Below are 27,568 nucleotides of genomic sequence, written 5' to 3' on the forward strand. Positions count from 1 at the left end.
TCATGCATTGTCTCCGTGAGACTTGCAGAATTAAAACTTTTCACATGCTCTCATGCTTCACGTCCATTTTCTTCACATAGTGAAATTATTTAGGGGGGGTTAAAATAAGTGCTAGGAACGTCTAGGAACGTCTTTGCAGTGTGGTACATATTCTTTGCCTAAATATACCGTAATTGGGGATTCAGGGAATAAAGGACTGTTCCATATTGGTCTTGTTGAGCAACAATTTTTTGACTTTTCATGTATAGCCAACATTTGCTGACATTTGTGTTTATACCAATACTTTGTTTGTGTCAGTATAACACTTGAGTGTTGTGCAGTTGAACCCTCTGAAGTACAATGCTGTGAAGTACAGTTTCTATTAAGCTAAGGAATGCAGTGACACTTGATGTAGTTTTGATCAATGAAAGATACAATACTTCAGGTGATAGGCAGTATCTTTTCAAATGAAGGATTCATGCTAGTATGCATAAAGTAAACATTGTTGTTTATGTTATTACGATTTTCATGAATGAAGACATCCAATTTGGCTGGGTATTACATAATGCACTATATAATTACATTTTCATTTTTTATAAGTCCAACTCCCACATTTTGTAATAATCACCACATAATGTAATAATTTGTTACAAAATGCGGGGACATTTAGTACAAATTGCTTTCAAGCTGATTATTACAAATGAAGCAGATTAGTAAAAATGTGGGTGTTATTACAAAATGAATTGAAAATGTATTACATTTGGTCAAGTTATTACATAATGCGGTGTTATTACATCATGTATTGTTACATGGCTGTTTTTAAAACGTTTTCTAAAAGTATCTTGTGCTTGTTTCAAATTCTGAGTGAGACAATAAAAAATACTAGCCCAGAATCTATTGCTTCTACTTAGTGTGACTGAAATCCACCTGCAAGATATTAAATACTTAATATTACATGACTAGTATGAGCAGATGACAGAAATTGTCAGGAATTCACATTTTCACATGTCCTGCAGGAAAATCTAAATCCTGACGGTTTTAGTCCAGCAGGAATTGCCATATCCAGCTTGTTTATTAAAATATACAGTGTGATTCATGCTAGAATATTCATTTTCAGGAATTTTTATTCCTGCAGGGATCGTCATATCCTGCAGGAATTTAGAAGTCTGCAGGATTTTGATTCCTGCATGAATTTTCAGGGTTGTGCAATATTCTCTGGATTTCTGCAGGATAATCTCTCATCAAGGTCAATCCTTCAGGATTCCTGCAGGACACCTGCATGATTCCTTCACAACAGATGACATTCCTGCAGGATTCTAGTTGCATCAGACAATGGAATGGAAGGAGTTCATTTTTGCCAAGGTGATGTTACAGAAAAAGGTCTGTCCCGCTTATACCACAGTGTATGCAAAAAACAAAAGAAAACAAGTAGTAGTAGAAATTACTGTTTGTGTTTAAATTCACATGCTTTATTAACTTATTTAGGCTTTTTCATGGTAATGTTGCTACAGATGCCATTTAGTCATGTCTATTTGATATAATGTTCCACTTAAAAATATAACATGTAGAATTAAATGAAAGCCCAGGTCTGGTGACGCTCCTGCATCGGTGTATAATGAAATGTATAAAAAAAGTTAACATCACAACAGAAATACCTAAACAGGAATGTCTATTTAAAATAAACCTCAGGAAATCAAAAATGTTGCTATATTTTTCTTTTTATATGGATATGATATTAATCAAACTTCATGTTAGTTACATATTTTTTTCCAAATTAGACTGTTCTTCTTGGGTGTCATTCTTTGTACATTGTCCTTAATTTTATCAGGTAGTACCATAGCAAATACACTGCTAAAAAATTAAGGGAACACAATCATCACAGTATAACACCAAGTGAATTTGAGGGATATCAATTGTGAATCAATGTCACTGCATTGGTGCAAATGAAAGAGACAACAGGTTTACTGGAGAGGCAACGGCTAGACAACCCCCAAAAAGGGAATGGTTTGCAGGTGGTGGCAACAGACAATTGCTCTCTCCTTATCCTTCCTGACTGATTCTTCTTTATTTTTGCATTTTGCTAGTGTGGTTGTCACTACTGGTAGCATGTGGCGGTACCTACAGCCCACTCGGGTTGCACAGGCAGTCCAGCTCTTCCAGAATAGCAAATCCATACGTGCCGTCGCAAGAAGGTTTGCTGTGTCTCACAGTACAGTCTCAAGAACATGGAGGAGATACCAGGAGACGAGCCGTTACACGGGGAGAGCTGTACAGGGCCATAGAAGAGCATCAAACCAGCAGCAGGACCGGTACCTGCTCCTTTGTGTGAGGAGGAACAGGAGGAGCACTGCCAGAGCCAGACTTCCAGCAGGCTAATGTGTGCATATTTCTGACCAAATTGTCAGAAACAGACTCCATGAGGGTGGCTTGAGGGTCTGACGTCCTCTAGTGGGACCTATGCTCACAGCCCAGCACCATGCAGTTCGATTGGCATTCACTAGAGAACACCAGAATTGGCAGGTCCGCCATTGGCGTTACATTCTTTTCCCAGATGAGCACAGGTTCAAATTGAGCACGTGACAGACATGAAAGAGTCTGGAGACGCTGTGGTGAACGTTGCTTACAACATCATCTAGCATTACCGGTTTCACGTTCTCAGACCTGAATCCCAGACCTGAATCCTATCAAGTAGTGCCACAGACTGTCCAGGAGTTCACTGATGCCCTGATCCAGGTCTGGGAGGAGATCACCAAGGACACCATCCGCCATCTCATCAGGAGCACGCCCAGACATTGTCGGCATTGCATACAGGCACACACTACTGGGTCACATTATGAGTCACATTAAGTTGGAACAGCCTGTGATTTTAGTTGTTTACTTTGATTTTCAGTTTGAATCCAGCCCTCAATCGGTTGGTGATTGAGAGGCAGCAGCTGCCGCATGTTGCCTCTAATTGGGGACCCTATTTAAGTTTCCCTTTTGGACTTTTCACTTGTGGATCATTGTTTGTGTTAGGTTTGCCTCTCCTTTTGTTATTTTTTGCGTTATAATAAAAGGATGTTTCCCTTTACTCGCTCTGCGCCACATATCATGCATACCTACGACCGTGATAATTACACAATGTACAGTAAAGGTTATGATCTTTAACATATGTCGTTCATCGAGACCCGATGTATGATTTAAGTGTTCCTTAAATTTTTTTGATCAGTGTATTATATTAGGTTTAAGCTGATGCAGGGAAAGCTGTATGAAGGAGTGTTATAATAGCATTAAATATATTGGACAAAAAAAGCTTGAAATGAGATGAAGCTGATGCAATTTTGGTCAGCAGTCATCCAGGTGGTTCTACATGTCATTAGGGGACAACTTGCGTTTCTTCCGGCGGATCAGGTGAATCAAGAATCCCAGGAATGAGAGAGTTGCCACTGAGCCCACTACAGCCATGGCCATTATAGTGGAGCTGGAAGCTGCCCCTGCTGCTGGAGACAAATTGGATTAGTCAGCACCATGCAATTAATATTCATGTTTCTATTACCCGCCTAAAAGCAGTACCTCAAACAAGAAACACTAACACAGACAATTGGGAGGCATTGGATAGTGCTTCTGGGTTGCTTTGTGTCCGTAAATACTGATTGCAATATTTTCAATGCCCGTCCCCAGGACTCATAACTAAACATCATAAAAAATAATATACAGTGGGGAGAACAAGTATTTGATACACTGCCGATTCTGCAGGTTTTCCTACTTACAAAGCATCTAGAGGTCTCAAATGTATTTATTTATTGCATGACATAAGTATTTGATCACCTACCAACCAGTAAGAATTCGAGCTCTCACAGACCTGTTAGTTTTTCTTTAAGAAGCCCTCCTGTTCTCAACTCATTACCTGTATTAACTGCACCTGTTTGAACTCGTTAACTGTATAAAAGACACCTGTCAACACACTCAATCAAACAAACTCCAACCTCTCAACAATGGCCAAGGCCAGAGAGCTGTGTAAAGATATCAGGGATACAATTGTAGACCAAGAACACCATCCCAACCATGAAGCATGGAGGTGGAAACATTATTCTTTGGGGATGCTTTTCTGCAAAGGGGATTGCACCATATTGAGGGGAGAATGGATGGGGCCATGTATCACGAGATCTTGGCCAACATCCTCCTTCCCTTGAAGATGGGTCGTGGCTGGATCTTCCAGGATGATAACGACCCATCTCAAGGTCCTGGAGTGGCATAGCCAGTCTCCAGACCTGAACCCAATAAAAAATCTTTGGAGGGAGCTGAAAGTCTGTATTGCCCAGTGACAGCCCTGAAACCTGAGGGATCTGGAGAAGGTCTGTATGGAGTAGTGGGCCAAAATCCCTGCTGCAGGGTGTACAAACCTGGTCAAGAACTACAGGAAACGTATGATCTCTGTAATTGCAAACAAAGGTTTCTGTACCAAATATTAAGTTCTGCTTTTCTGATGTATCAAATATTTATGTCGTGCAATAAAATGCAAATTCATTACTTAAATATCATACAATGTGATTTTCTGGATTTTTGTTTTTTAGATTCCATCACTCACAGTTGAAGAGTAACTACAATAAAAATTACAGACTTCTACATGCTTTGTAAGTGGGAAAACCTGCAAAATCAGCAGTGTATCAAATACTCTCCCCACTGTACATTTGTGCTCAGAAGTTTGCATACCCTTGGAGAATTGGTAATATATGTAACATTTGTGAAGAAAACATGGCAAGACAAATATCTTTTATTTCATATGGGATTCACATTAAGCTGTAGGTCATAACAGAATGGCACAATCATAAAAGAAAACATGGCAACGAAGAAAATGAACTGACCCCTGTTCAAAAGTCTGCATACCCTTAATTCTTAATACTGTGTATTGCTCCGTTTAGCATCAATGACAGCATGCAGTCTTTTGAAATAGTTGTTTATCTATGAGGCCCCAAATTCTTGCAGGTGGTATATTGCGCAGCTTTCATGCAGAAGAATGCAAATTGTCTGGCAGTATTTTCTGATAACATGCTGCATTCATCTTGCCATCAATTTTCACAAGATTGCAGCTCACATCCCTCCAAAACATCAATGAGCCACCATCATGCTTCACAGTGGGGATGGTATTCTGTTCACTATAGGCCTTGTTGGCCCCTCTCCAAACATAGCACTTACGGTTGTGACTATGAAGCTCTATTTTGGTCTCATTAGTCCAAATTACAGTGTGCCAGAAGGCGCATGAGGCGCGTCTATGTGTTGTTGGGCATATTGTAACTGGCCTTTTTGTGGCATTGACGCAGTAAAGGCTTCTCTCTGGGAACTCGACCATGCAGCTCATTTTTGTTCAAGTATTGTCGTATTGTGCTCCTTGATACAACCACACCGTCTTTTTTCCAGAGCATTCCAGAGAATTTCTCCTGAGGTTACCTGTGTTTTTTTCTTCTTTCTATCCAGAACTATTCTTCTGGCAGTTTTGGCTGAATTCTTTCTTGGTCTACCTGATCTTGGCTTGGTATCAAGAGATCCCCAAATGTTCCACTTCTTAATAAGTGATTGAACAGTACTGACTGGCATTTGCAAGGCTTTGGATATCTTTTTATATCCTTTTCCATCTTTATAAAGTTCCATTAGCTTGTTACGCAGGTCTTTTGAAAGTTCTTTTCTGCTCCGTATGGCTCAGTATCTAGCCTACTCAGTGCATCCCATGAGAGCTAACAAACTGATTGACTATATGCAGTCACTAATTACAATTTAAAAAGCCACAGGTGTGGGAAATTCACCTTTAATTGCCATTACATTACAGGCCAAACATTCAAGGGTATGTGAACTTTTAATCAGGGCCATTTGGGTGATTTCTGTTATCATTACGATTTAAAAAGGAGCAAAACAATTATGTTATAATAAATCACTTTATATGATCACTATCATTAAATAAAATACAGTTGTTTTGCATGATCAGTCATATTTTCAAAATCTATGCCAAAATGTCACAATTTCTGCCAAGGTATGCAAACTTATGAGCACAACTGTATTATATAATATGGGTAGTATGTGACTTGAGAGAGAGCCATCATCGTATGTTATAACAATCTGTCAGTTGATGGCAAGCATTTATTGACTGATGCATGTTACAATCTGAGAAGCACTATGTGGCCAATGAAATCAAAGCCCAATATTAGGTATTAGTTGAATTACATCGTTGGGGGAGTGGACACACGCTAAACGAGTACACTGTCTGTCTTTTGCTTACATTCCACTCCCTGTACTTCATGGCAATGACACAGCATATAAGGAATGGAGTCTTTAAGTTAAATAAATTGGTACTGAAATTAATAACATATGACTGCTGATGCAATAAATAAGAAAAGGAGCATAGTAATTCAGAAAGTTCTTGGTACTGACTGTCTTTCAGAGGCTTAATAGTGGTGGGCAGTAATGTTGTTGGCAACATTTTAGTTATATTTTCTGTAGTGTGAACTGGAAATATATCAGCCTTGATTGTTGTTTTTGAAGGATCTGGGATAGGAAAACAATATACAATAGTATTCTTTACTATTTTAAAAGAGATAGAAAAACATAATATTACAACATCATAATACATCTGTAAATAATTCCATAAGAACATTATAATTTTTTCTGTTTTAGAACTAATTAACATTTTCAAAACATTGGGAAGATTATTGATATTTAAAACTACTGTTGTGCAAGTGTATGGATATACATTGTTAGATTGTAATGACACTGACCTTCTACTTGTGGATCTCTTGTTTTGGTAGGGAGAAATGATGTGGACGCAACCTCTGGTAGCTTTTTTGTAATGCTACTGACCTCAACATCTATTCCTTCTGTGGAAAGACCTGGAATGTTATACATAACAATCTTTGGATTATATTGTGAAATTAAATTAGTGAGTCTTACTTAAATGAACTTGTAATCACACTTATGGCATTAAGGTTTTGGTGCAAGAAGTAAAAAAAGGAGCATAGAGATTCAGAAAGTTCTTGGTACTGACTGTCTTTTAGATGATTAATAGTGGTGGGCAGTAATGTTGTTGGCAACATTTTTGTTAGATTTTCTGTGGTGTGAACTGGAAATATATCAGTCTTGATTGTTGTTTTTGAAGGATCTGGGGTAAGAAAACAATATACAATGGTATTCTTTACTATTTTAAAAGAGACAGAAAAACATACTCTTACAACATCATAATGCATCTGTAAATAATTCCTTAAGAACATTATAATTTTTTCTGTTTTAGAACTAGTTAACATCTTCAAAACATTGGGAAGATTATTGATATTTAAAACTACTGTTGTGCAAGTGTATGGATATACACTGTTAGATTGTAATGACACTGACCTTCCACTTGTGGATCTCTTGTTTTGGCAGGGAGAAATGATGTGGACGCAACCTCTGGTAGCTTTTTTGTAATGCTACTGACCTCAACATCTATTCCTTCTGTGGAAAGACCTGGAAAGTTATACATAACAATCTTTGGATTATATTGTGAAATTAAATTAGTGAGTCTTACTTAAATGAACTTGTAATCACACTTATGGCATTAGGGTTTTGGTGCAAGAAGTAAAAAAAGGAGCATAGAGATTCAGAAAGTTCTTGGTACTGACTGTCTTTTAGATGATTAATAGTGGTGGGCAGTAATGTTGTTGGCAACATTTTTGTTAGATTTTCTGTGGTGTGAACTGGAAATATATCAGTCTTGATTGTTGTTTTTGAAGGATCTGGGGTAAGAAAACAATATACAATGGTATTCTTTACTATTTTAAAAGAGACAGAAAAACATACTCTTACAACATCATAATGCATCTGTAAATAATTCCTTAAGAACATTATAATTTTTTCTGTTTTAGAACTAGTTAACATCTTCAAAACATTGGGAAGATTATTGATATTTAAAACTACTGTTGTGCAAGTGTATGGATATACATTGTTAGATTGTAATGACACTGACCTTCCACTTGTGGATCTCTTGTTTTGGTAGGGAGAAATGATGTGGACGCAACCTCTGGTAGCTTTTTTGTAATGCTACTGACCTCAACATCTATTCCTTCTGTGGAAAGACCTGGAATGTTATACATAATCTTTGGATTATATTGTAAAATTAAATTAGTGATTCTTACTTAAATTAACTTGTACTCAAACTTATGGCATTGGGGTTTTGGTGCAAGAAGTAAAAAAAGGGAACAGAAAGTTGTGGTACTGACTTTCCTTAAGTGCATTAATAGTAGCGGGCCATGTCGTTGTTGGCAACATCTCTGTTGGGTTTTCTGTGGTGTGAACTGGAAGTACATCAGCCTTAACTGTTGTTTTTAAAGGATCTGGGGTAACTAAACAATATACAGTACAGTGGTATTATTTACTATTTTGAAGAAACAAAAAATATATATAATGACAAGTTCTAATATATTATATTGATCAGAATGTTATCCACTTTTTCTTTAAAAAAAGGGTAAACTGGTTTAAAACAGTGGAATGAATTTGGATGCTTAAATCTACTGTGCAAATGTATGGATATACACTATTAGATCAAGCACAGTGGTAGTGACACTGATTTTCCACTTGAGGATCTCTTGTTTCGGTAGGGAGCAATGATGTTTACAATACCTCTGGTATCTTTTTTCGTAATGCTAATGACCTCAACATCTACTCCTTCTGTGGAAAGACCTGGAATGTTAGACATAACATTCTTTAGACTTCCTGCTGAGCTAAAGGAGTCAGATACCATGCTATTTAACAGATAAGACAGTAACTTAAACCCCACTAACCTATATACATTATCCCAAGTCAGTAACCTACTGTCAACGATGAGCTTGACTGATTCCTTCTTCCGTGTAAGACATTTGGCCACAGTGCAGGTATATGTTTGTTGGTGATCCAGCTGTACAGCTGCAATCTTTAGAAAACTTTTTTTCCCATCGAAAGTGATTTCAGCATCACTGTCGTCTAGTTGCTTCCACTGTGGTTTGCCTTCACAGGTTGTTTCACAGGTTAGGGTCACAGCATCTCCCAGCTTGACATGTGGTTCAGCCGGAGTAATTGTGATTTCTTTGACACAGAGTGCATGATCTAGAAAAAACAGGTTGACAGTGTTAGAATTTATTTTGAATCTTCTCATCTGATGATGTAAGTCGTAAAACAGACTGTATTCACAATACAAATTACATATAATGCTAATGTAGAATTAAAGACAATTAGATTTGGATGTATTATTTATAGTCATGCAAAGTGTGTGTGGAAGAATATAGGTAAAAATGGGAAATTTACAAGGCATCACCATAATCAGCTACAGGCTATAAGGGTTTTGACCCTTGCTATATCCGTAGCCTATAAGCCTACGATGTTGCAGAAAACAGTCTGCGCATTGCTTTATTTTATTCATATTTCTATTGATAAGATTTTCCCACGTGTTTCAGTTGACATTCCTCTACCAGCTTTTCCAAAATAGCATGATATTTCTCCAATTCAACTGCTATGCTGTGCATACGAATAGGTTGAAATTTGCGTAGAGATGCGCACACTTTCCCATCAAGTTCAACATTTATCAATGTTTTTCAATCCGCGTTTTATCCGTTCTTGTGAACCGTTTTTTTTGTTTTTAATAGTGCGCGTCGCAGTCGGGCCGCCGGTGGGCCACTTTCATGACAATGCCTTCTAACAATACCCTGATCAGACTGTATTCACAATACAAATTACATATAATGCTAATGTAGAATTAAAGACAATTAGATTTGGATGTATTATTTATAGTCATGCAAAGTGTGTGTGGAAGAATATAGGTAAAAATGGGAAATTTACAAGGCATCACCATAATCAGCTACAGGCTATAAGGGTTTTGACCCTTGCTATATCTGTAGCCTATAAGCCTACGATGTTGCAGAAAACAGTCTGCGCATTGCTTTATTTTATTCATATTTCTATTGATAAGATTTTCCCACGTGTTTCAGTTGACATTCCTCTACCAGCTTTTCCAAAATAGCATGATATTTCTCCAATTCAACCGCTATGCTGTGCATACGAATAGGTTGAAATTTGCGTAGAGATGCGCACACTTTCCCATCAAGTTCAACATTTATCAATGTTTTTCAATCCGCGTTTTATCCGTTCTTGTGAACCGTTTTTTTGTTTTTAATAGTGCGCGTCGCAGTCGGGCCGCCGGTGGGCCACTTTCATGACAATGCCTTCTAACAATACCCTGATCAGCGGCTCACCAGCAGCCCGAGGGCGGCTAGCCGCTTTTATGAACTAAACCCAGCGGGATGCCTCATGCCCCAATATTAGGTTTTATTTATAATAATCCTTTATAATAATTTTGGTCATATCACAAATGACAATAAACTGAATAACATTTATTTCAAATTGTGCAAGATGCATACAAAAGAATCATGCATTATACAGCAAGCATAGAAAATAAACATGTGCAAATGAATTGAAATAAAACATTTACTAAATCAAATAGTGCAAGAAAACATGTCCTGCAACAGATACAGTATAATTAAAGTATTTGAATGTGAAAGTAAAAAATAAACATAATACAAAATAAACAAGGGCTAGAATGGCAGTAATATACACAAGTATGACCTAGCAGCAATCAATAGTTATTGAATATCATAGATACATCAGTGCAATAAGCTTTTGAATGGTGGCATAACACTACAACTACAGTCAGAATTAAGAACATTCTCACAGAGCTATAAATATATTAAGGGGATAATGCAATCATATATATATATATATATATATATATATATATATATATATATATATATATAGAGCAGTTTAAAAAATTATAATAATACAGTACTGCAGCTTATCAGCAATATTGGTTGTGCTGGCGATGTCATTCATATTCACGGCAGGTCCCATGTACTGCCACGACATCTCCCACCTGCACGGTCAGCTGCCCCGTTCTAATCAGATATTGTACTTAAATGGTCTGACATGATTTTGAGAATTGCATGACATTCAAGACAAATGAAATGTTTCATGAAGACAACATGCTAGCGCAACTATAGTCTTGTTATTCCTGATTGTAGAGCCAGCTGTGCCCTCCGCTTGACATTCTTTTCAGTCAGACGTTTATCAGAAGCTAAAAAGCACAATGAAATGTCAATAGCGTAATAGTGAAATAAACAAAACTGCCATATACATGTAATTTCAGAAAGGCTGTACAGTATTGCATTTTAGTAAAGGGCACACGTTCAGACAATTGCAGTTTCATTAAGACAAGATGCTAGCGTAACTATAGTCTTGTTTTTACCTGATTGTAGAGCCAGCTGTGCCCTCAGCTGGACCTTCTCTTCAGTCAGCCACTTGATCTTCTCCAAATGTTCTGAAAGTAAAGACAGACAGTTAATTATTCAGTCCTAAATATCTGGTTATTTTACAATCAGAACTCAAATCGCAGTGTCCGCCAAAATGTTCATTCTTACCTTCATGTGCAGAGCTAAAACTTCCTACAACCTCTGCCTTCTTGCCCTTAAAAATAAATTGAAATTGACAAATAAAATTGAAAGTAACATGCTTTAATAACAAGTTAAGCATCTGGGTTAAGTGAATGAACCCACATTTACCTATGTAGCAATCCTCTTCAAGGTGGCGTGGAGTACCTCTCTGGTGCCTTGGAGTACTGTGCTTGCTCCATCCTAAATTGTAGAGCCAGCTGTTAACCAACATAAAAGTTGGTTAACAGGTAAATATGGTGAAACCAAGTAAACATTGCAGCAATTACCAGATCAACATGTAATTCACATACCTCCAGGGCTGCAATCCACAGGGTGTTGTGGTGTAGATGTGCGTCCTTGGGGTGGTAGAGGCCCACGCTGGAACGATTTTCACTCCTCTGGCGATACACACGTCCGGTCTCTCACATGTCTAGGAAAAGTTAAGGTTTTGTATGCATTTACCGTGGAAAACATATTTTCATTCCAAGTTTCAAATTGTTATGTTTTCAAATTCACCTGCATGCTTGATGAGCTTATAAGGGACAGCCTCCCAGGTGTCTTCAGGGGGTGAACAAGTTACGGCAAACTTGTCGTGGCTGAAGGACTTCCTGCTGGTGATACTGTTTGGTGGCCAGTAGCAATGTCCCCCTTTGAGCCACAGACGTGGAACTACTGCCACACCTTCATCCTCTCCCGGGAACAAAACTCCAGAAAACGTCATCACCTGAAAGCAATGTTTAGAAAAGAGGTTTAAAAAAACGGCAGCATAAGACACACACAGGCTAGGTAAGAACAATGTGGATACAGACACCTCAGTAACGGAATTGCAACAGGTCCAGGTTTAGCTAGTCTATCTAAATTTACTGCCAAGAGTAACGTTATCCGCATGATGTGGATAACGTTACACAAAGAAACACGATTTAACCAATGTTACGTATCAGTTGATAAAAGTTACAAGGAGTAAGCACATATTATAAAATTCTAACTTGTTGATATCCTAAGAAACACGATTTAGACAAGTTAGCTAACGATGTTACCACACCTGTTCAACTGCTGATATGCAAAGAAGTACAAAACATCCGAACTTGAGGATAAACGAAGAAACAAAAAATAGTAAGCAACCAAACTTGTGGGCACACGAAGAAACAAGGGTTACTGTAGGTATTTAATCTCAGGACAACGCTGTTTTTTTCAAGCTCAGTTTCTATAACTTGTTTTTCCGCCAATGGTTTAGAAGTTGCGTTCAGCTACCAGTAACTTGACTAAAGAATTTGAATGTTAATAGAATATTGCAAACAGTCATTGTTTAATACCAAACAGTCATTACGTTCTTACTCAGTAACCTAACAACACTTAACGCTAGTTATTTATAATAGAACAGAACAGAACTCACCATAGATATGTAGGTTACTCTGCGTTCAACAATTTTCAGTCTGATGTCCAATAAATCCTTGACCTTCGTTTGTTTCGGGAGTTCATCAAATTGTAGTAAAACAATGTGATAATCCAGGTTCTATTGTCCAATCCATAAAATATTATGGAAGCAATGGCGAGATGTGTTTACTGTACATGTCTACACAAAGGTCCTTTACACAAGCAATATTGCAATAGTCAAAGTCTATTTTATTTATAAACTACCAATGTTGACCAAAATTCTGTACACTAAGATTTAACAATATTAAAATAAATCAAATAATCAGTACAAGAATAAAAGGGGTACAATAGCATCTCTGCTGGAAGAAAATGGCAACACAAGCATATACAGCAGACTAAAACGCACGCCCACTTTTCAGTGGCTAGCAGCCAGCTTAACGCAGTCGGGCTGCTGGTGGAAAGCTGCCTGAGATGCAAATTAGCATATGCAAATTGAGATCAGGAGAAAAGCGGCAAAAGCTGGTGGGCCGCTGGCTGTACGACATTTTAGCCTTGCTCACTGGGTAATTTATTTAAGAAACTGCAAATGTGTACATTTGCTCCGACTTTTCGATTAGCTAGCTAACGTTATTCGGTGCAGTGGACAGGCTAGTTAACTAAGTTAAGTAATTACAGTACCAGTAGAGAGAATTGCTCTTGATTTTCACTTTAATAAAAATGTCATATATCATAAGATTATGGCTATAGTCTCCATATAACCTTCTGCCATTCATCTTCACATTCATATTTTATTCAGGGACTACTGAGGAGGTTACAGCCCTCAGAGTAGAGGGGGGCAAATGAAACCCTCTTCACTGGGAAGAGGAATTCATCAAAAACTGGATGGGAGTGAGTAGAGATTTTAAAGATTATAATTTTGGCAAATATTACAGGTTCACTAAAATACAAAAAAGTCATCCTAGCCATGATAGTTGAGGTATGGTGTACATTTGGTAGCAGGTAGGAAACAGGCACCTGCTGCTGCCAGCCAAATGGCATTTTATGTTGAACACTAGTTTTCTATAGTTTCTTTCACTTGTTTTTACTGAATAGTTTTGACAAATAAAGAAAATAGCAAATTACAAATGGAATTGCTTAATTTATCAGTTTAAGTTATTAGTTGCCATGTGAATTTACACTGTCCTGATGTGACATCTACTTTGTTATTCCCAGAGCCTTCGTGAATCAGGCAGAGTGAGATATCTCTCACTTCTGGCAGCTGCTGCCCTCTCCCTCAGCTCTTCCCTTTCTAGAGCCTGCCTCTCTCCTCTTCCTTCTCAGCCTGTATTTTGAGGAAGTTGAGGAGTTCACCTGCCCACTTTTTCTCTGCTGGCCTGGCTCTCTCCCTGGCAGGGGCAGAGGAGGAGGCACCTGCAGTGGATGTAATGTGTGCTGCAACTACCATGGGTGGATTAAGAGTGCTGCCCCCGGAGTGCTGCATCCATTGTGGCGTACCACTGCCAGGAGGCAGCAGTGACTCCTCCTGCCTCCACCCATTTCCCCGATGGTGGGTCCCTCAGCTCCTTAAGGCAAAGATTCAACTTTAAGTTGCAGAGTTGCAAGGAACTTAGACATGTGTATATCATTTTAAATATGAAATCATGAGGATTTTGCATTAAACAAAAAATCGAATGAAAGCACTCATCTTGTCACAAATTGCCTGATCTGTGGAAGTGCCAACAAACAACTGGTTTTGGGAACTGTATAACACCGTAATAAGCATCATCACATCTGACTTTACAATTGTTGAGGGAGAAGCTATTGCAGTAAATAAGCATAACTTTTTTCAATTGTTGTAAATTACCTTGTTGGTTTTTTCAATTGTTCCGCTTTTATTTTTATTTTTTTTGCTTGTTTGGCTCTAATAAGGGAACTCTGCCTGATTCACAAATAATGTACTGATAATACTAAACACAGTGAGTTCAATGGTTGAATGTCATTGCTATACTGGGTTATTTGTGGTCCAAGATTATTTAAATCTTTTAGAACTGTTCTGATTCAGCCTGTGGAATCGGAAACAAGCACTTGCCAATAGCAATAGTAAGGCATTTACTTTATGAGATGGTTGGGGTTTCCGTTAATGTTTTCAACTTAAGCAAAATGGATTGGTGCCAACATGATGTATCCTTTCCATCCTCTGTCTCATTCTGGACCTCTGGATTAGATGCCTTTGCTCAGCTGCCCCATATATATAGTGGATGTAATATATGCAGTGGACGTAATATTACATCTAATCGGTTGTCTTGTCTATCTTTTACATCTGCTTTTTTCTGCTGGTAGCTCGTTAATGTGCTTGTGAAATTCACGAGGTACCAGCGGGAAAAACCTAAGCAAAAAAATAGGCAACTGATTGAAAAGATAGGCTAAATAGATATGCAGTTTCTTATTGATAACGTATTTGTGCATGCACACAATCAATACGTGAGGCCCTTGATTTCTTATATACAAAGAAATCAAGGGGCACAATTGCAAATACAGAGTGCCCCTTGATTTCTTTGCATATAATCAATCTATAGAGTCTCCTGAACATTTCCTACAATACATTCACTGCGGCATATAGAATAGTTTTTTTCTGTATGAGTCAATATGTATTTTATATCCATTAAGTTACATTGTGGAAAAAGAGGGTGTGGAAATATTGTGTTGCTAGATGTAGCACACTGTTCCCCATGATTAGACAGGTTTGTCTTACTCTACACATTCTCCTGGACATTTCCTACACTGCTTTCTCTGTGGAATATTCAATAGTTTATTAGTTATGAGTCAATATGTATTCCATATTCTGTCATTGGCATTGTCTGAATTGTACCCTTGGAACGTGTTTTAACACCCATTTTTTATCGAAATTACTCTTAAATATGATCATATTTGAATTGTTGTCAATGTTTTGAGAGGTACATGTTCTCAAACAATTAATAAGCTGAATTTATCTCCGTTTAAGTTATTCGTTGGTCTCTTTTATTTTGAAAAATTCCAGATTTTCGTGACCCGGAAGTGTTTCTTTAATGTTGCTAACAAGACGCAGATACAAGACGCAGATGCTTCATTCGCATTATTTTAGCAGCAGGATATTATGCAGGCAGCACTCATTTTCTTTATCACAATAGAAACCATTGAAATCTATAAGGCAATATAGTTAACAATCTAGTATGTAAAAAAGAACAGACAAGAATATTTCAATGATGGCTTTTATTTTAAAAACGGAAAACTGAGTTTGCGCTGCTAGCATAATATCCTGCTTCAAGAAGAAGGGTAATGAAGCCTCGAATGGCCATCACTACGTCTCCAATGGCACTCGCCGCAGTATTGCACTCATGTTGAACAGTGTTGTGCTTTGCGATATTTTGCCAGTGGACATTTCATGTATTCCATCGGTGATGCTGAACTTTTGAGCAAGAATACTGTAGGCTATGCCGTGCAGTTCGCAAGGTGGTAGCTCTCACTAAACTGCTTGATGCATTTGTTGTGTTCCCTGGCCATTTAAGCGTTCTTAAGATCAAGTAAGCTTTTTATGCAATAGGCTGGACCTGGGCTATATACAGAACACACCCGAGGGTGATTGGTGCGACTGACCGTACACATACCCCCATTAGAACGCCCCTGGGAGAACATGAGGGTTAGGCCTATGTGAATAGGAAGTCATTTCACAGCATTTATGTTCAGCTATTTGATCATTAAATGTATACAGGTTGCCTTTGTGGAGTAGATCTTAAATGATTAACAGTGAGTAAGGTGTCAGTTTCAGAGATGTAAGCCCATGTGTAGGCCATAACTGAATTATCTTCATTGTTTTCACATATTTAGATACACTATTTTACTTATACTACAAATAAAATAAGTCTGTAAGCCAAAATAGAACATATGACAAGACCACGCACAAACTCCAGTAAGTTAACAAACAAACATCTCAATCATCGTCATAGTACCGTTTAATACCACTGTAGGCAATCAGAGTTCTGTCAGCCCTTTGTCGAGGTTATTGTTTATGTCTTGCCTGCAGTTCACTGATTCTGCCTGCCTGCCTTGTTCCTACTGTTTTGGTGTTTTTACGCTCCTCAGTTTCAAGTTCAAACCGTTTTTGTTGTCCTTTTACACTGCCTCCGGTGTCCAAACCGTTACAGACATCAGCATGGCCTTTTTTATACTTGTTTTTATTGAAGACAGAGGCACACATCAGTGGCGTTGCTAGGATCACAATACATTCGGGGCTTAGCCCCCGTCCTACCCGGGACAGAAAGTACAGGGTTTTGAATGTACGTGTGGAAAAATAGATGAAAAGATCAGGGGCTTTTTATTATTTTTTGGTCAATTTGAGATCCCGGGCTATTAATAAAAGATCCGGCTATAGCCCCGGACGTCCAGGCCTAACAACGCCACTGGCAGACATTACAAGGAAAATAACAATATTCTGTCTTTCTATTAATTTTACAAAGTACCCACCCCACCAAACAACCTTAAAGGAACTCTGAAAACTATGTCAACATGAGAGTTAATGAATTGCATAATGATATACTTTGATTTCTTATTTTACAGTTGATGTTACTAATTATCTTATGTGCGTACACTAATACCGGTACAGCTAACATTTTGGGTTCCACAACAATCCTGTTATAATGTGTTATGTATCTGTATATACATGTGTTTGGTAATAATAATGTATCATAATAGTTATTGTTTAAGAAAATAACAAATGCATACACAGCCTGGACAAATGCATAGCCAACACAAACTATTATGAACAATTATTGGTATAAATTAATAGTACCTAATGTAAAATATCAGATAGTAGCATATTATGCATATGTGACAACCCTTGGCGGAGCCACTGTGTCTGGGGTGTCAGAGAGGACAAGTCCTCCGGAACACCAAAAACAGCCTCCAGGGCCATGGTCACAGGCTAAGTTGAAGCATTCTGACAGACTTCAAAAATAAAGTTCCAGTAGCTCTTAAGTGCAGGACAAAAAACAAATGCATGGGTAAGGTCACAAAGGGAGAGACAAAGAATTGGGAAGGAACTACGTGGCTAGGTTGTAAAACTGCGCTTGCACAATGGCTCATGCGCCGTCTTCTTTCCTGGAAGTATGCACGTTTATATAGAAAGGTTATGAGGAGTTTAAAGAAAGGTTAAATCCAACACGTGGTGGCCAACAAAGCCAGGGAGGCTTGTTGACGGCATACTGATGACAGTAAATTCATGAGAGCAGTGTATCTTATCCTATGTTCTCCATTTTTTATTTGTAGTATGATTGAGATGTAAGGACAAATAAAATAGTCTGTGTAAACAATTAATATAATCCAGTTATGGCCTACACATGGGCTACCTTTCAGAAATTGACCCATTACTCACTGTTTATTATTTAAGGTCTACTCCTTAGAACACCTAGGTTGCAGGGCTGCTGTGAAATGAATTCCTATTCACGTAAAATATCTATTGACATATAGTTCCTGGAAGGTCTTACTTCTTTCTCTCTTTAGATGAGGAAGGGCTTTATCTGTTAGGGACAAGCCGAAAACGTAACTTAAAATGACGTCAAAACTGGTACCAAAATCTTAAGTGTTGAAAGTACTACTGGATTGTCACAGTACTGAAAAGGGGAACTTGGGAGAGAATCACCATGCTCTTTTAAAACCTTTTTATGTCCCCCTTTTACTCTCCTCACACATGATTACATTGATAGAAAGAATAAAAATTAAAAAAAGATTCGGCACACGCACACCCACACTGACTTTGTACAGGACTTTGTTATCACTCCCTACCGTGGTGTCTCTTCTAACATCCCCATTCACACCTTCCCAGACAGGCGCATATATCAAGTGTGGGCTTAACTCTTTGACCATCACTACTTCAGGGCATAATGAAAGGGGGAACAAAGATAAAGGTGATCTCCTGGTGTTGTATTTTCTGAAATTTTGTGTTTTCCTGGGTTTGAAAAGAAATCAGTTCATGATTAGGCCACTTCATGTCTATTTGGTTGGAAAGGCTTTGCTTCCTCTTTACAATCAGTGTTTTGCTTTACAGAACTCTGGGCATTCGTTAAATGCAGTGGCGTCTGACCGGTGGAAAAGGGGTATTAAGTGTATAGGGCCCTAACGTGTAGAGGGACCATTGAAAATGTTTGAATCTTGAATAAAGAGGTGGAGGGGCCCTCAGAGACCGCCTATGTACAGAGCCCAGAAATCTGTGCTACTCCCCTGGTTATATGTCATGGCAATGTATTGATAAGTTTGCTGCATACACGTTAGACTTACTGGTAACAACTTATCTACAAGTACCATCAAGACAAATAACAGCTTTACTTCTGCTAGTTTCTGGTGGTCCGCCTACCCAATTTTTCTTAAATCAGCATCTCTACATGTATGGCAGTCATTCCATTCCAGTGTCTGTTAAATTCCAACACAGGCATACATCATTTTACTGAATGAGGTACTGATTAGGTGATTATCTCAAACAAATCTAATTTAACGAGGAAAAGTATAAAAACCACTGCTCTGATCATCCCTATCCTCTTGCAATAGGACCAGCTGGATTGCAAAAGCAGTGCAAGTAGTACCTCAAAGGTAATTTGAATTAAAAAATAACTATTCAGCATGACAAAGAAAAGAAGGGTTCAGTTCTGGCTTTACTTGCAGAGGGATACAGTGAGTGTCAGGTTGTTTCCATCCTGAAAATTTCAACAAACGTCGGTTCATAAGAACAAGCTCAAGCAACAGACATTGGGGACAACAAACCTATGGCGCAAACGACTGTCCATTGACTGAGATGACCATCAACTAATTCGAAGGTCAATCAACAAACGTAGGATGATTCAAACATTGCCCTACCAGTTACACACTTGATTGACGTAATCAACCTATTATCAAGTCTTTAATTTCAATCAGGTGTGTGAGTCCCTGGGCAAAAACGAAGGACCAAGATTGGGAAACACTGCCGTAGAGGAATGGAGTAAGTTCATCTTCTCTGACAAGTCAAATTTTCAGCTTTGCCCAACACCTGGTCGTTTAATGGTTAGACTGAGACCTGGAGAGGCCTACAAGCCACAGTGTCTCTCACTGTTAAATTTGTTGGAGGATCGGTGATGATCTGGGGATGCTTCAGAAAGGCTGGAATCGGGCAGATTTGTCTTTGTGAAGGACGCATGAATCAAGCCAAGTACAAGGTTATCCTGGAAGAATACCTGCTTCCTTCTGCTCTGACAATGTTCCCAGACTTTGAGAATTGGTTTTTCCAGCAGGACAGTGCTCCATCCCACATAGCCAGGTCAATCAAAGTGTGGATGGAGGACCACCAGATCAAGACCCTGTCATGTCCAGCCCAATATCCAGACCTGAACCCCATTGAAAACCTCTGGTATTTGATCAAGAGGAAGATGGATGGTCACAAGCCATCAAACAAAGCCGAGCTACTTGAATATTTGTGCCAGGAGTGGCATAAAGTCACCCAACAGCAACGTGACAGACTGGTGGAGAGCATGCCAAGACGCATGAAAGCTGTGATAAAAAAAATCAGGTTATTCCACCAAATAATCTCTGACTCTTCCTAAGTTAAAACATTAGTATTTTGTTGTTGAAAAATGAATATGATTTGTTTTCTTTACATTTTTTTAGGTCTGAAAATAATGCATCTGTATTTGGTTATTTTGACCAGTTGTTGCTTTCTACAAATAAATGATTCTAAATGTAACCTTTCTTTAAATATTTTTATTTGGAAATTGGGGGTAAAGTTGTAAAGAATAAAACATATGTTCATTTTACTCAGACACCAGAAAACTGATAATTTTGCAGTGGCCTCTCAATTTGTTCCAGAGCTTCCAGATATACACTCACCAAAAGGATTATTAGGAACACCTGTTCAATTTCTCATTAATGCAATTATCTAATCAACCAATCACATGGCAGTTGCTTCAATGCATTTAGGGGTGTGGTCCTGGTCAAGACAATCTCCTGAACTCCAAAATGAATGTCAGAATGGGAAAGAAAGGTGATTTAAGCAATTTTGAGCGTGGCATGGTTGTTGGTGCCAGACGGGCCGGTCTGAGTATTTCACAATCTGCTCAGTTACTGGGATTTTCACGCACAACCATTTCTAGGGTTTACAAAGAATGGTGTGAAAAGGGAAAAACATCCAGTATGCGGCAGTCCTGTGAGGACGAAAATGCCTTGTTGATGCTAGAGGTCAGAGGAGAATGGGCCGACTGATTCAAGCTGATAGAAGAGCAACTTTGACTGGAATAACCACTCGTTACAACAGAGGTATGCAGCAAAGCATTTGTGAAGCCACAACACGCACAACCAAGAGGCGGATGGGCTACAACAGCAGAAGACCACACCGGGTACCACTCATCTCCACTACAAATAGGAAAAAGAGGCTACAATTTGCACGAGCTCACCAAAATTGGACAGTTGAAGACTGGAAGAATGTTGCCTGGTCTGATGAGTCTCGATTTCTGTTGAGACATTCAGATGGTGGAGTCAGAATTTGGCGTAAACAGAATGAGAACATGGATCCGTCATGCCTTGTTACCACTGTGCAGGCTGGTGGTGGTGGTGTAATGGTGTGGGGGATGTTTTCTTGGCACACTTTAGGCCCCTTAGTGCCAATTGGGCATCGTTTAAATGCCACAGCCTACCTGAGCATTGTTTCTGACCATGTCCATCCCTTTATGACCACCATGTACCCATCCTCTGATGGCTACTTCCAGCAGGATAATGCACCATGTCACAAAGCTCGAATCATTTCAAATTGGTTTCTTGAAAATTACAATTAGTTCACTGTACTGAAATGGCCCCCACAGTCACCAGATCTCAACCCAATAGAGCATCTTTGGGATGTGGTGGAACGGGAGCTTCGTGCCCTGGATGTGCATCCCACAAATCTCCATCAACTGCAAGATGCTATCCTATCAATATGGGCCAACATTTCTAAAGAATGCTTTCAGCACCTTGTTGAATCAATGCCACGTAGAATTAAGGCAGTTCTGAAGGCGAAAGGGGGTCAAACACAGTATTAGTATGGTGTTCCTAATAATCCTTTAGGTGAGTATATATATATATATATATATATATATATATATATATATATACACACACACACACACACACACAGTGGGGAGAACAAGTACAGTGGGGAGAACAAGCCATTTATTGTGATAGAAAATGAAATCCTAAAGGGTTTTTATTAGCACTTTAGCCAATGATCAACACAAAAAAGTCCATAATGTCTAAGTGAAAAATAAAATCCTCTTTTGTGAACCATCCAGGCTGTTATTGCAATATGCTCAGCGTCTCCCAGCTCAGCCGTGGATGACAGTAACTCCTTTAGAGTTGCCATATGCCTCTTATGCCCTTCTGACTAGTGCCCTTCTTGCTCAGATACTCAGTTTCTGTGGACGAATCTGGACAGATTCACTGTTGTGCCATAATCTCTACATTTTGTAATAATAGACTTTCTGTGCTCTGGGGATAATCAATGTCTTGGCAATGTTTTTATATCCTCTCTCTTTTTGGTGCTTTTGAAGAGCCTTATTCCGGATTTGTTATGAATGTTCCTTCGTCATCATGATGTTGTGTTTGTTATGAATTGTACTAACACAACTGACTGTGTGACCACCTAGAGACAGGTATTTTTTATTTGACATTATGTAAAACACTTGTATTGCTTACAGGTGGACTCCAACTAATTATGTGACTTTTAAAGACAATTTGTTGCAATTACATTTTTAGACTGTATTTGCAATTTCACCACTCAAAAGATGTCAGGTGGCACAACCATAAGTTTCAACAAGTGTTTTTTTTTTTGGTAAACATACCTGAGGCCTAGTCCACACGAACACGGGTATTTTTATAACCGTGACTTTTTTTACACGGTTCGGCCTTCCGTCCACACGAAAACGCAGTTTCAGGGCACTGTAACCGAACATTTTTGAAAACTCCGGCCAGGGTGAGCATTTTCAGAAACGCCGGTTACAGTGTTGTCATGTGGACAGTATAACCGTTTTTTGCCTTGCGACGTCAGAGTGTGCGCTGTTATCCGCTGTGTTTGACGTCATATTGTGCGCCGCTAACTGCTTTGTTGATGTTTGTTGATGATTCTTTGCAATGGCGGATGTAGCCCAAATCGTGCTTATAACAACTGTGCTGCTAACAGGGCTTCTAACATGTATACAGATACATGCTCAATTATATGTGTTTTGTTAACTTTATATTCACGTGTGACATTAAGTAAAATCTCAACTTCGCCATCAATCCAAACATACGACTCTCCCTTTCCTCTGTTCGTCATGTTGTTAGTCTAGCGGAACCGGTAATAACTTTTTTCTAGGCTTCTGATTGGCCAAGGTGACTTTACGATTTGGGTTATATCGCCGCCTGCTGGTGTGGCATGCTCTTGACAGCGCGTTTTTGTGTTTTCATGTGGACGGAGATTTATTTTAAACCGAGCATGTGTGGACGGGTTTTTTTTTTTAAACGGAGGAGAAAAAACTCCGGTTATAAAAATACCCGTGTCCGTGTGGACTAGGCCTGAGAGTGTCTGCTGTGCCTAACAAAGTATTATTTTGTAGTTGAGCTTGGTATTAAAACAAACTATTGCATAATGTATTGTAGGGGTGGGTAATTTGGTTTATCAACATCCAACTTTACATTTAAAATGTGAATACTTTACAAATTTAAAAAGTATATTTTTTATAGAATAATTATGTACATCACATTTTCCAACCTTATGTTCACTTTAATCTACTATTTCTTGGTTTAAAGTAGTATTTTACCTGGTTGCACCACCTGACGATGCGGTTGCACTGCCTGACAAGATTCATAATGACAAGGAATGATGAATAATACAGAATAAGAAAGTCACAGGTGTCTTTGTTAACAGTCTATTAAAGTAAAATTGGTAAAGATTAAAAACTGGTTATCAGTCCATTTAAGTGACACTTCATATTCGGTAGAAACTGAATAGGCTACAATGAATAGAAATTACTAATTAATTAACTTTTACTGTAGTTGAACGACATGTTTTAGTTTGGTTAAAAAAAAAAACACATCTGCTTATGTCCACTGAAAATATGTATTTTAAATATGTAAATTCATCAAAAGTACTGGGAATTTAAAACATCAATCTCCTCAAATAGTAACAGGATTGCAAAATATAACTTACACAAGATAAACATGGATAATCATAACAACAAACAACAATAAAGCTTTTCTTAACAAGACATTTTGAAATGTTTAACAGCAATCGTTTCGTGACTGGCACGTGGAAATGCGTCCGGTATGAATGGCCAGGCGTGGGATTAGGCACTTATCTACGCTATGCAGGCTCTATGCGCCCGGTGTGTTTTCACTGTCATTTCTTATTTTTAGGTGCGTATACTGAAGCTGGTCCAGTTTGCATGGGTAAGCTGTGTGTGCCGTGAATTAAGAGGCTCTGGTTCTGATATCACTTGGAGAACATCGGTTAGGTAGTAATATATCACAGGATGGGGCCAAGTAAAAACATTTTTATTGCCCAACTGCTGCATGCAGCTGACCTCCTCATCAACCACTTGAAGAACCTGCCCCACAAATGGCTGCTCCTCATATTTCACCAAAACAAACTTTCCAAAGAGATCTGGATCCTGGACTCTTGCCTCGGCACTTCTTGTTGGAAATCTGACCATGGTGGTGTTATGGCACTCACAGATGTGGGGCCTGCTGCAGAAACAGGAGAGTTCTCGGTGCAGTATTTTTCCTGGTTCTGATGAGATCACCTGGTGTATTCCCAAAGTTCCCTTTACAATGGGCACAACATCAGGAACAGCTTCGTAAAATCTTCTGATGTCCTCCTCACACACCCAGAAGAACTTCACTACTTCACTTGATTGCTGTCTCTCCATTAAAAATCTGTCAAAATCATCAGGGGTTTGAATGTCTGCTCCCCTGTTGACAGAAGAGTCAGCAATCCTTTTAACAGCACCCTCAACCCCATCTGGTGCGCCTTTCCCGTGAGACCTCTCAGAGAAGTTCCAAGTGACTTGATTGAATCCTGAAAGGAAGGGGATGGTGCTCAGCAGGTAAAAGTTATTTTTGTTACAGTACTGAGTGACCGGTCCGTCGCTCATCACATGGAGAGTAGTAGGATGTGGGTTCCGACTGCCCACTGAGACCACATCACCATCGCTTCTGTCTGGGGTTTTGAAACTTCCACTTCATCATAGCAGCATTTTGCACAGACTCTGTACATGCAGGCCTTGTTGTCTGGATTGCACACAATTGCGGACAACAGCTGAGAGACACTGGTTGTTTTCAGAAGACCCTTCTGCTGCAGTTTTTCAGACAACAGTTTGACATTCTCATGTTCCATACAGGCACATGTGTTCCTGTCAGTAGTTTTTGGCTGAGTCACATAGAAAGGACAATATCTGACAAATTGTCTGTAAGAGAGCCTGTGGGACCTTTCCATTTCCGAACTAAATGAAAAATGGAGTTCAGCTAGGGGTTCAGCTCTGTTTTTTTTTTTTTCATTGTCACTGTGTCTTTTTTCCCTGGCAGCAAGCGACTGTTCTCATCACGACAGAGGAACTCCACAACTTTTTCTTTCCTTTCTGCAGCCAGTTTCTTTGCACCAATGTGTCCTGTTGTAGACTTAGCGGTTTCCTGTCTCCTGGCTCTATTTTTGTCTTAATCTTTCTAGGCGTTTTCGAAATGTTTCGGTTTCTTTTCTGGCAGCCTCCATTTCCCTTTTCATCATGTTCATATCACGGCGCAAATTTGCTCTTTGTCTTTGCCATCTAAAGCTGCTTGCTGTCAGTGGTGTGGAAGATGCTCTTGGTTGCTGTTGATCTAAACTGTTCTCTGCATCAATGTTAGGGGGGTCAGGCTGAAGCTGTGGTATGGGAGGTGAATCCACTGACTCAGGTGCTACAATGGGGGTTGTATCCAGCTATTCTGTGGTGCAATTTAAGATTTCCTCCATAGCCCTTTCACTTTTTTTTATAATACAATAAAGTGTTTTATATTAAAATAACTTGTTCTTAGTTTTACATTGGTTGTACCACCTGTATTTACAAACCTTTCACTCATCAGTAAAAGTCAGTTGGGATCCTACTGATGATGCAAAATCCTGTCCACTCTTTTACCTCATCACTTTAAAATAAAGTTCTATGAATGTGGTTGTTCCGCTATGACATTTCACATATGCAAATTTCCGGACAAAGTTTTTTTTTAATTTTCCAAACAATTTAAGAGCTATTAAACTAGTAAATTTTGTTTATTTTTAAAGGTCTTCAATGTAAAAGTTTGCCCCCATATTACTTTTTAATTTCCTTACCTTTTAAATTCCATATTTAATACTTTAGTGTTTATTGGCTCGGACGGTTGCACACGTTTTGAGGGCTTTATAAAAAATATATATAAAATTTTTATGATACACTAAAGTATGTTCAAACTATACAGGTTTTATAGAATAAAATGATGCTTGTAAGGATCCTTTAAAAATGTTTAAACAAAAGTAATGCACTTGGACACAAAAAGCTGCATGTCATTGACCCATCTGTGTATTTGTATCTAAATAAATACCTGAGTAGAGGGTTGCAATGAAAAAACAGTGTGGAAGTGGAACTGGCTTCCAGGTCCAGAGTTGAGTTTGAGGTATCAATGGTGTGACTTTGAGGTCATTTATAGATCTCTCGCATATTCTATTCTATTGCACATCATGTTATTTATGTGTAAGTATTGCAATTGTACCCTTTGGCCAGGTTATCATGGTAAATGAGAATTTGTTCTTAATCTGTTTACCAGGTTCAATAAAAAGTAAAATGATATATCATAATTTCAACTGCCATTAATAAATCTAAGTTTGCAATGTATTTAAGCATAAAAAGAGTTTGGGTACCTTTGATAGTCAGCAGAAGGTAGCAGAATAGAAATTGATAGTATTGCAGGTGCTTCATATTCCTCTTCATTGTCTTCTGTCTATAGTCTTTTAGACCTATGATCAAACTGAGGAATGAGAGGAGGGGTGCCAAGGAGTTATTGGCTTCCCTGCTGAGCAGCTTTTCTTTTTCCGAACTTCACTGGCCTGACAAAAAACTTCACTCATTAACCCAAGACCATTAAAGGAGAATTTCACTTTTTTAATTTGATGTTAGTTAGTTCCTCACCCTGAATTACGTTTATGGGCCAATAAACCTGCCAGTCCTGCCCATAAGGTAGCTTTTTTCAAACTGTCTGTTTTTATTGTTAACCTTTACTTAACACAATAGCTTTTCATCCAGACCGAGAGTTGGACCACACACTCACCAGCCACTTCATTAGGTACAACTTGCCTTTGCCTTGCCTTTGCCTTCAGAAATGTCTTAATTCTTCATGGCATTGATTCAACAAGGTGCTAGAAACATTCATCAGAGATTTTGGTCCATATACATTGTTTCATCACGCAGTTGCTACAGATTTGTCAGCTGCACATCCATGATGCAAATCTTACGTTCCACCACCTCCCAAAAGTGCTCTATTGGATTGAAATCTGTGGAGGCCATTTGAATACAGTGAACTCATCGTCATGTTCAAGAAAGCAGCGTGAGATCATGTGAGCTTCATGACATGGCGCGTTATCCTGCTGGAAGTAGCAATTAGAAGATGGGTACACTGTGGTTATAAAGGGATGGACATGGTCAGCAACAATACTCAGGTAGGCTGTGGCATTTAAACAAGGCTCAGTTGGTACTAAGGGGCCCAAAGTGTGCCAA

At 38.7% G+C, this 27,568-nt stretch overlaps 1 protein-coding gene and 1 long non-coding RNA gene across 12 annotated transcripts; both read right to left on the reverse strand.

The window, feature by feature from the left end:
* Nucleotides 1-2,701: 2,701 nt before the first annotated feature.
* Nucleotides 2,702-26,888, reverse strand: LOC105030684. 11 transcript variants are annotated; one of them, XM_034293931.1, is made up of 11 exons: nucleotides 26,716-26,880; nucleotides 8,791-9,060; nucleotides 8,599-8,658; nucleotides 8,199-8,321; nucleotides 7,946-8,056; nucleotides 7,602-7,715; nucleotides 7,336-7,431; nucleotides 6,992-7,105; nucleotides 6,726-6,836; nucleotides 6,382-6,495; nucleotides 2,702-3,458 (listed from the first exon to the last, which is right to left on the reverse strand). In XM_034293931.1, exons 1-11 carry the CDS (start codon nucleotides 26,783-26,785, stop codon nucleotides 3,325-3,327), a joined length of 1,317 nt encoding a protein of 438 aa, XP_034149822.1. In that variant the 5' UTR covers nucleotides 26,786-26,880; the 3' UTR covers nucleotides 2,702-3,324. The 11 variants fall into 11 exon arrangements, with proteins under 11 accessions (XP_034149822.1, XP_034149821.1, XP_034149820.1 ...); XM_034293930.1 differs by having other exon boundaries at nucleotides 6,726-6,821; nucleotides 7,336-7,446; XM_034293929.1 differs by having other exon boundaries at nucleotides 7,336-7,434; nucleotides 26,716-26,879.
* LOC117594821 lies at nucleotides 11,430-11,759 on the reverse strand. The gene is made up of 3 exons (XR_004576077.1): nucleotides 11,747-11,759; nucleotides 11,565-11,653; nucleotides 11,430-11,469 (listed from the first exon to the last, which is right to left on the reverse strand). It is a non-coding gene; the product is annotated as an uncharacterized LOC117594821 (long non-coding RNA).
* Nucleotides 26,889-27,568: the final 680 nt, after the last annotated feature.

The sequence above is a fragment of the Esox lucius genome, chromosome 8 (assembly GCF_011004845.1).
Source record: "Esox lucius isolate fEsoLuc1 chromosome 8, fEsoLuc1.pri, whole genome shotgun sequence".
Lineage (NCBI taxonomy): Eukaryota > Metazoa > Chordata > Actinopteri > Esociformes > Esocidae > Esox > Esox lucius.

Bases quoted from the DNA above. Each gene is read 5' to 3' on its own strand.
- LOC105030684 (XM_034293925.1), bottom strand. From the start codon at position 26,785: ATGAAGAGGAATATGAAGCACCTGCAATACTATCAATTTCTATTCTGC. The intron at 8,659-8,790 runs GTAGGTTACTGA...CTAACATTCCAG, and splicing joins AGTCAAGCTCATCGTTGACA to GTCTTTCCACAGAAGGAGTA. The intron at 7,716-7,945 runs GTCAGTGTCATT...TTCTTACCCCAG, and splicing joins AAGAGATCCACAAGTGGAAG to ATCCTTCAAAAACAACAATC.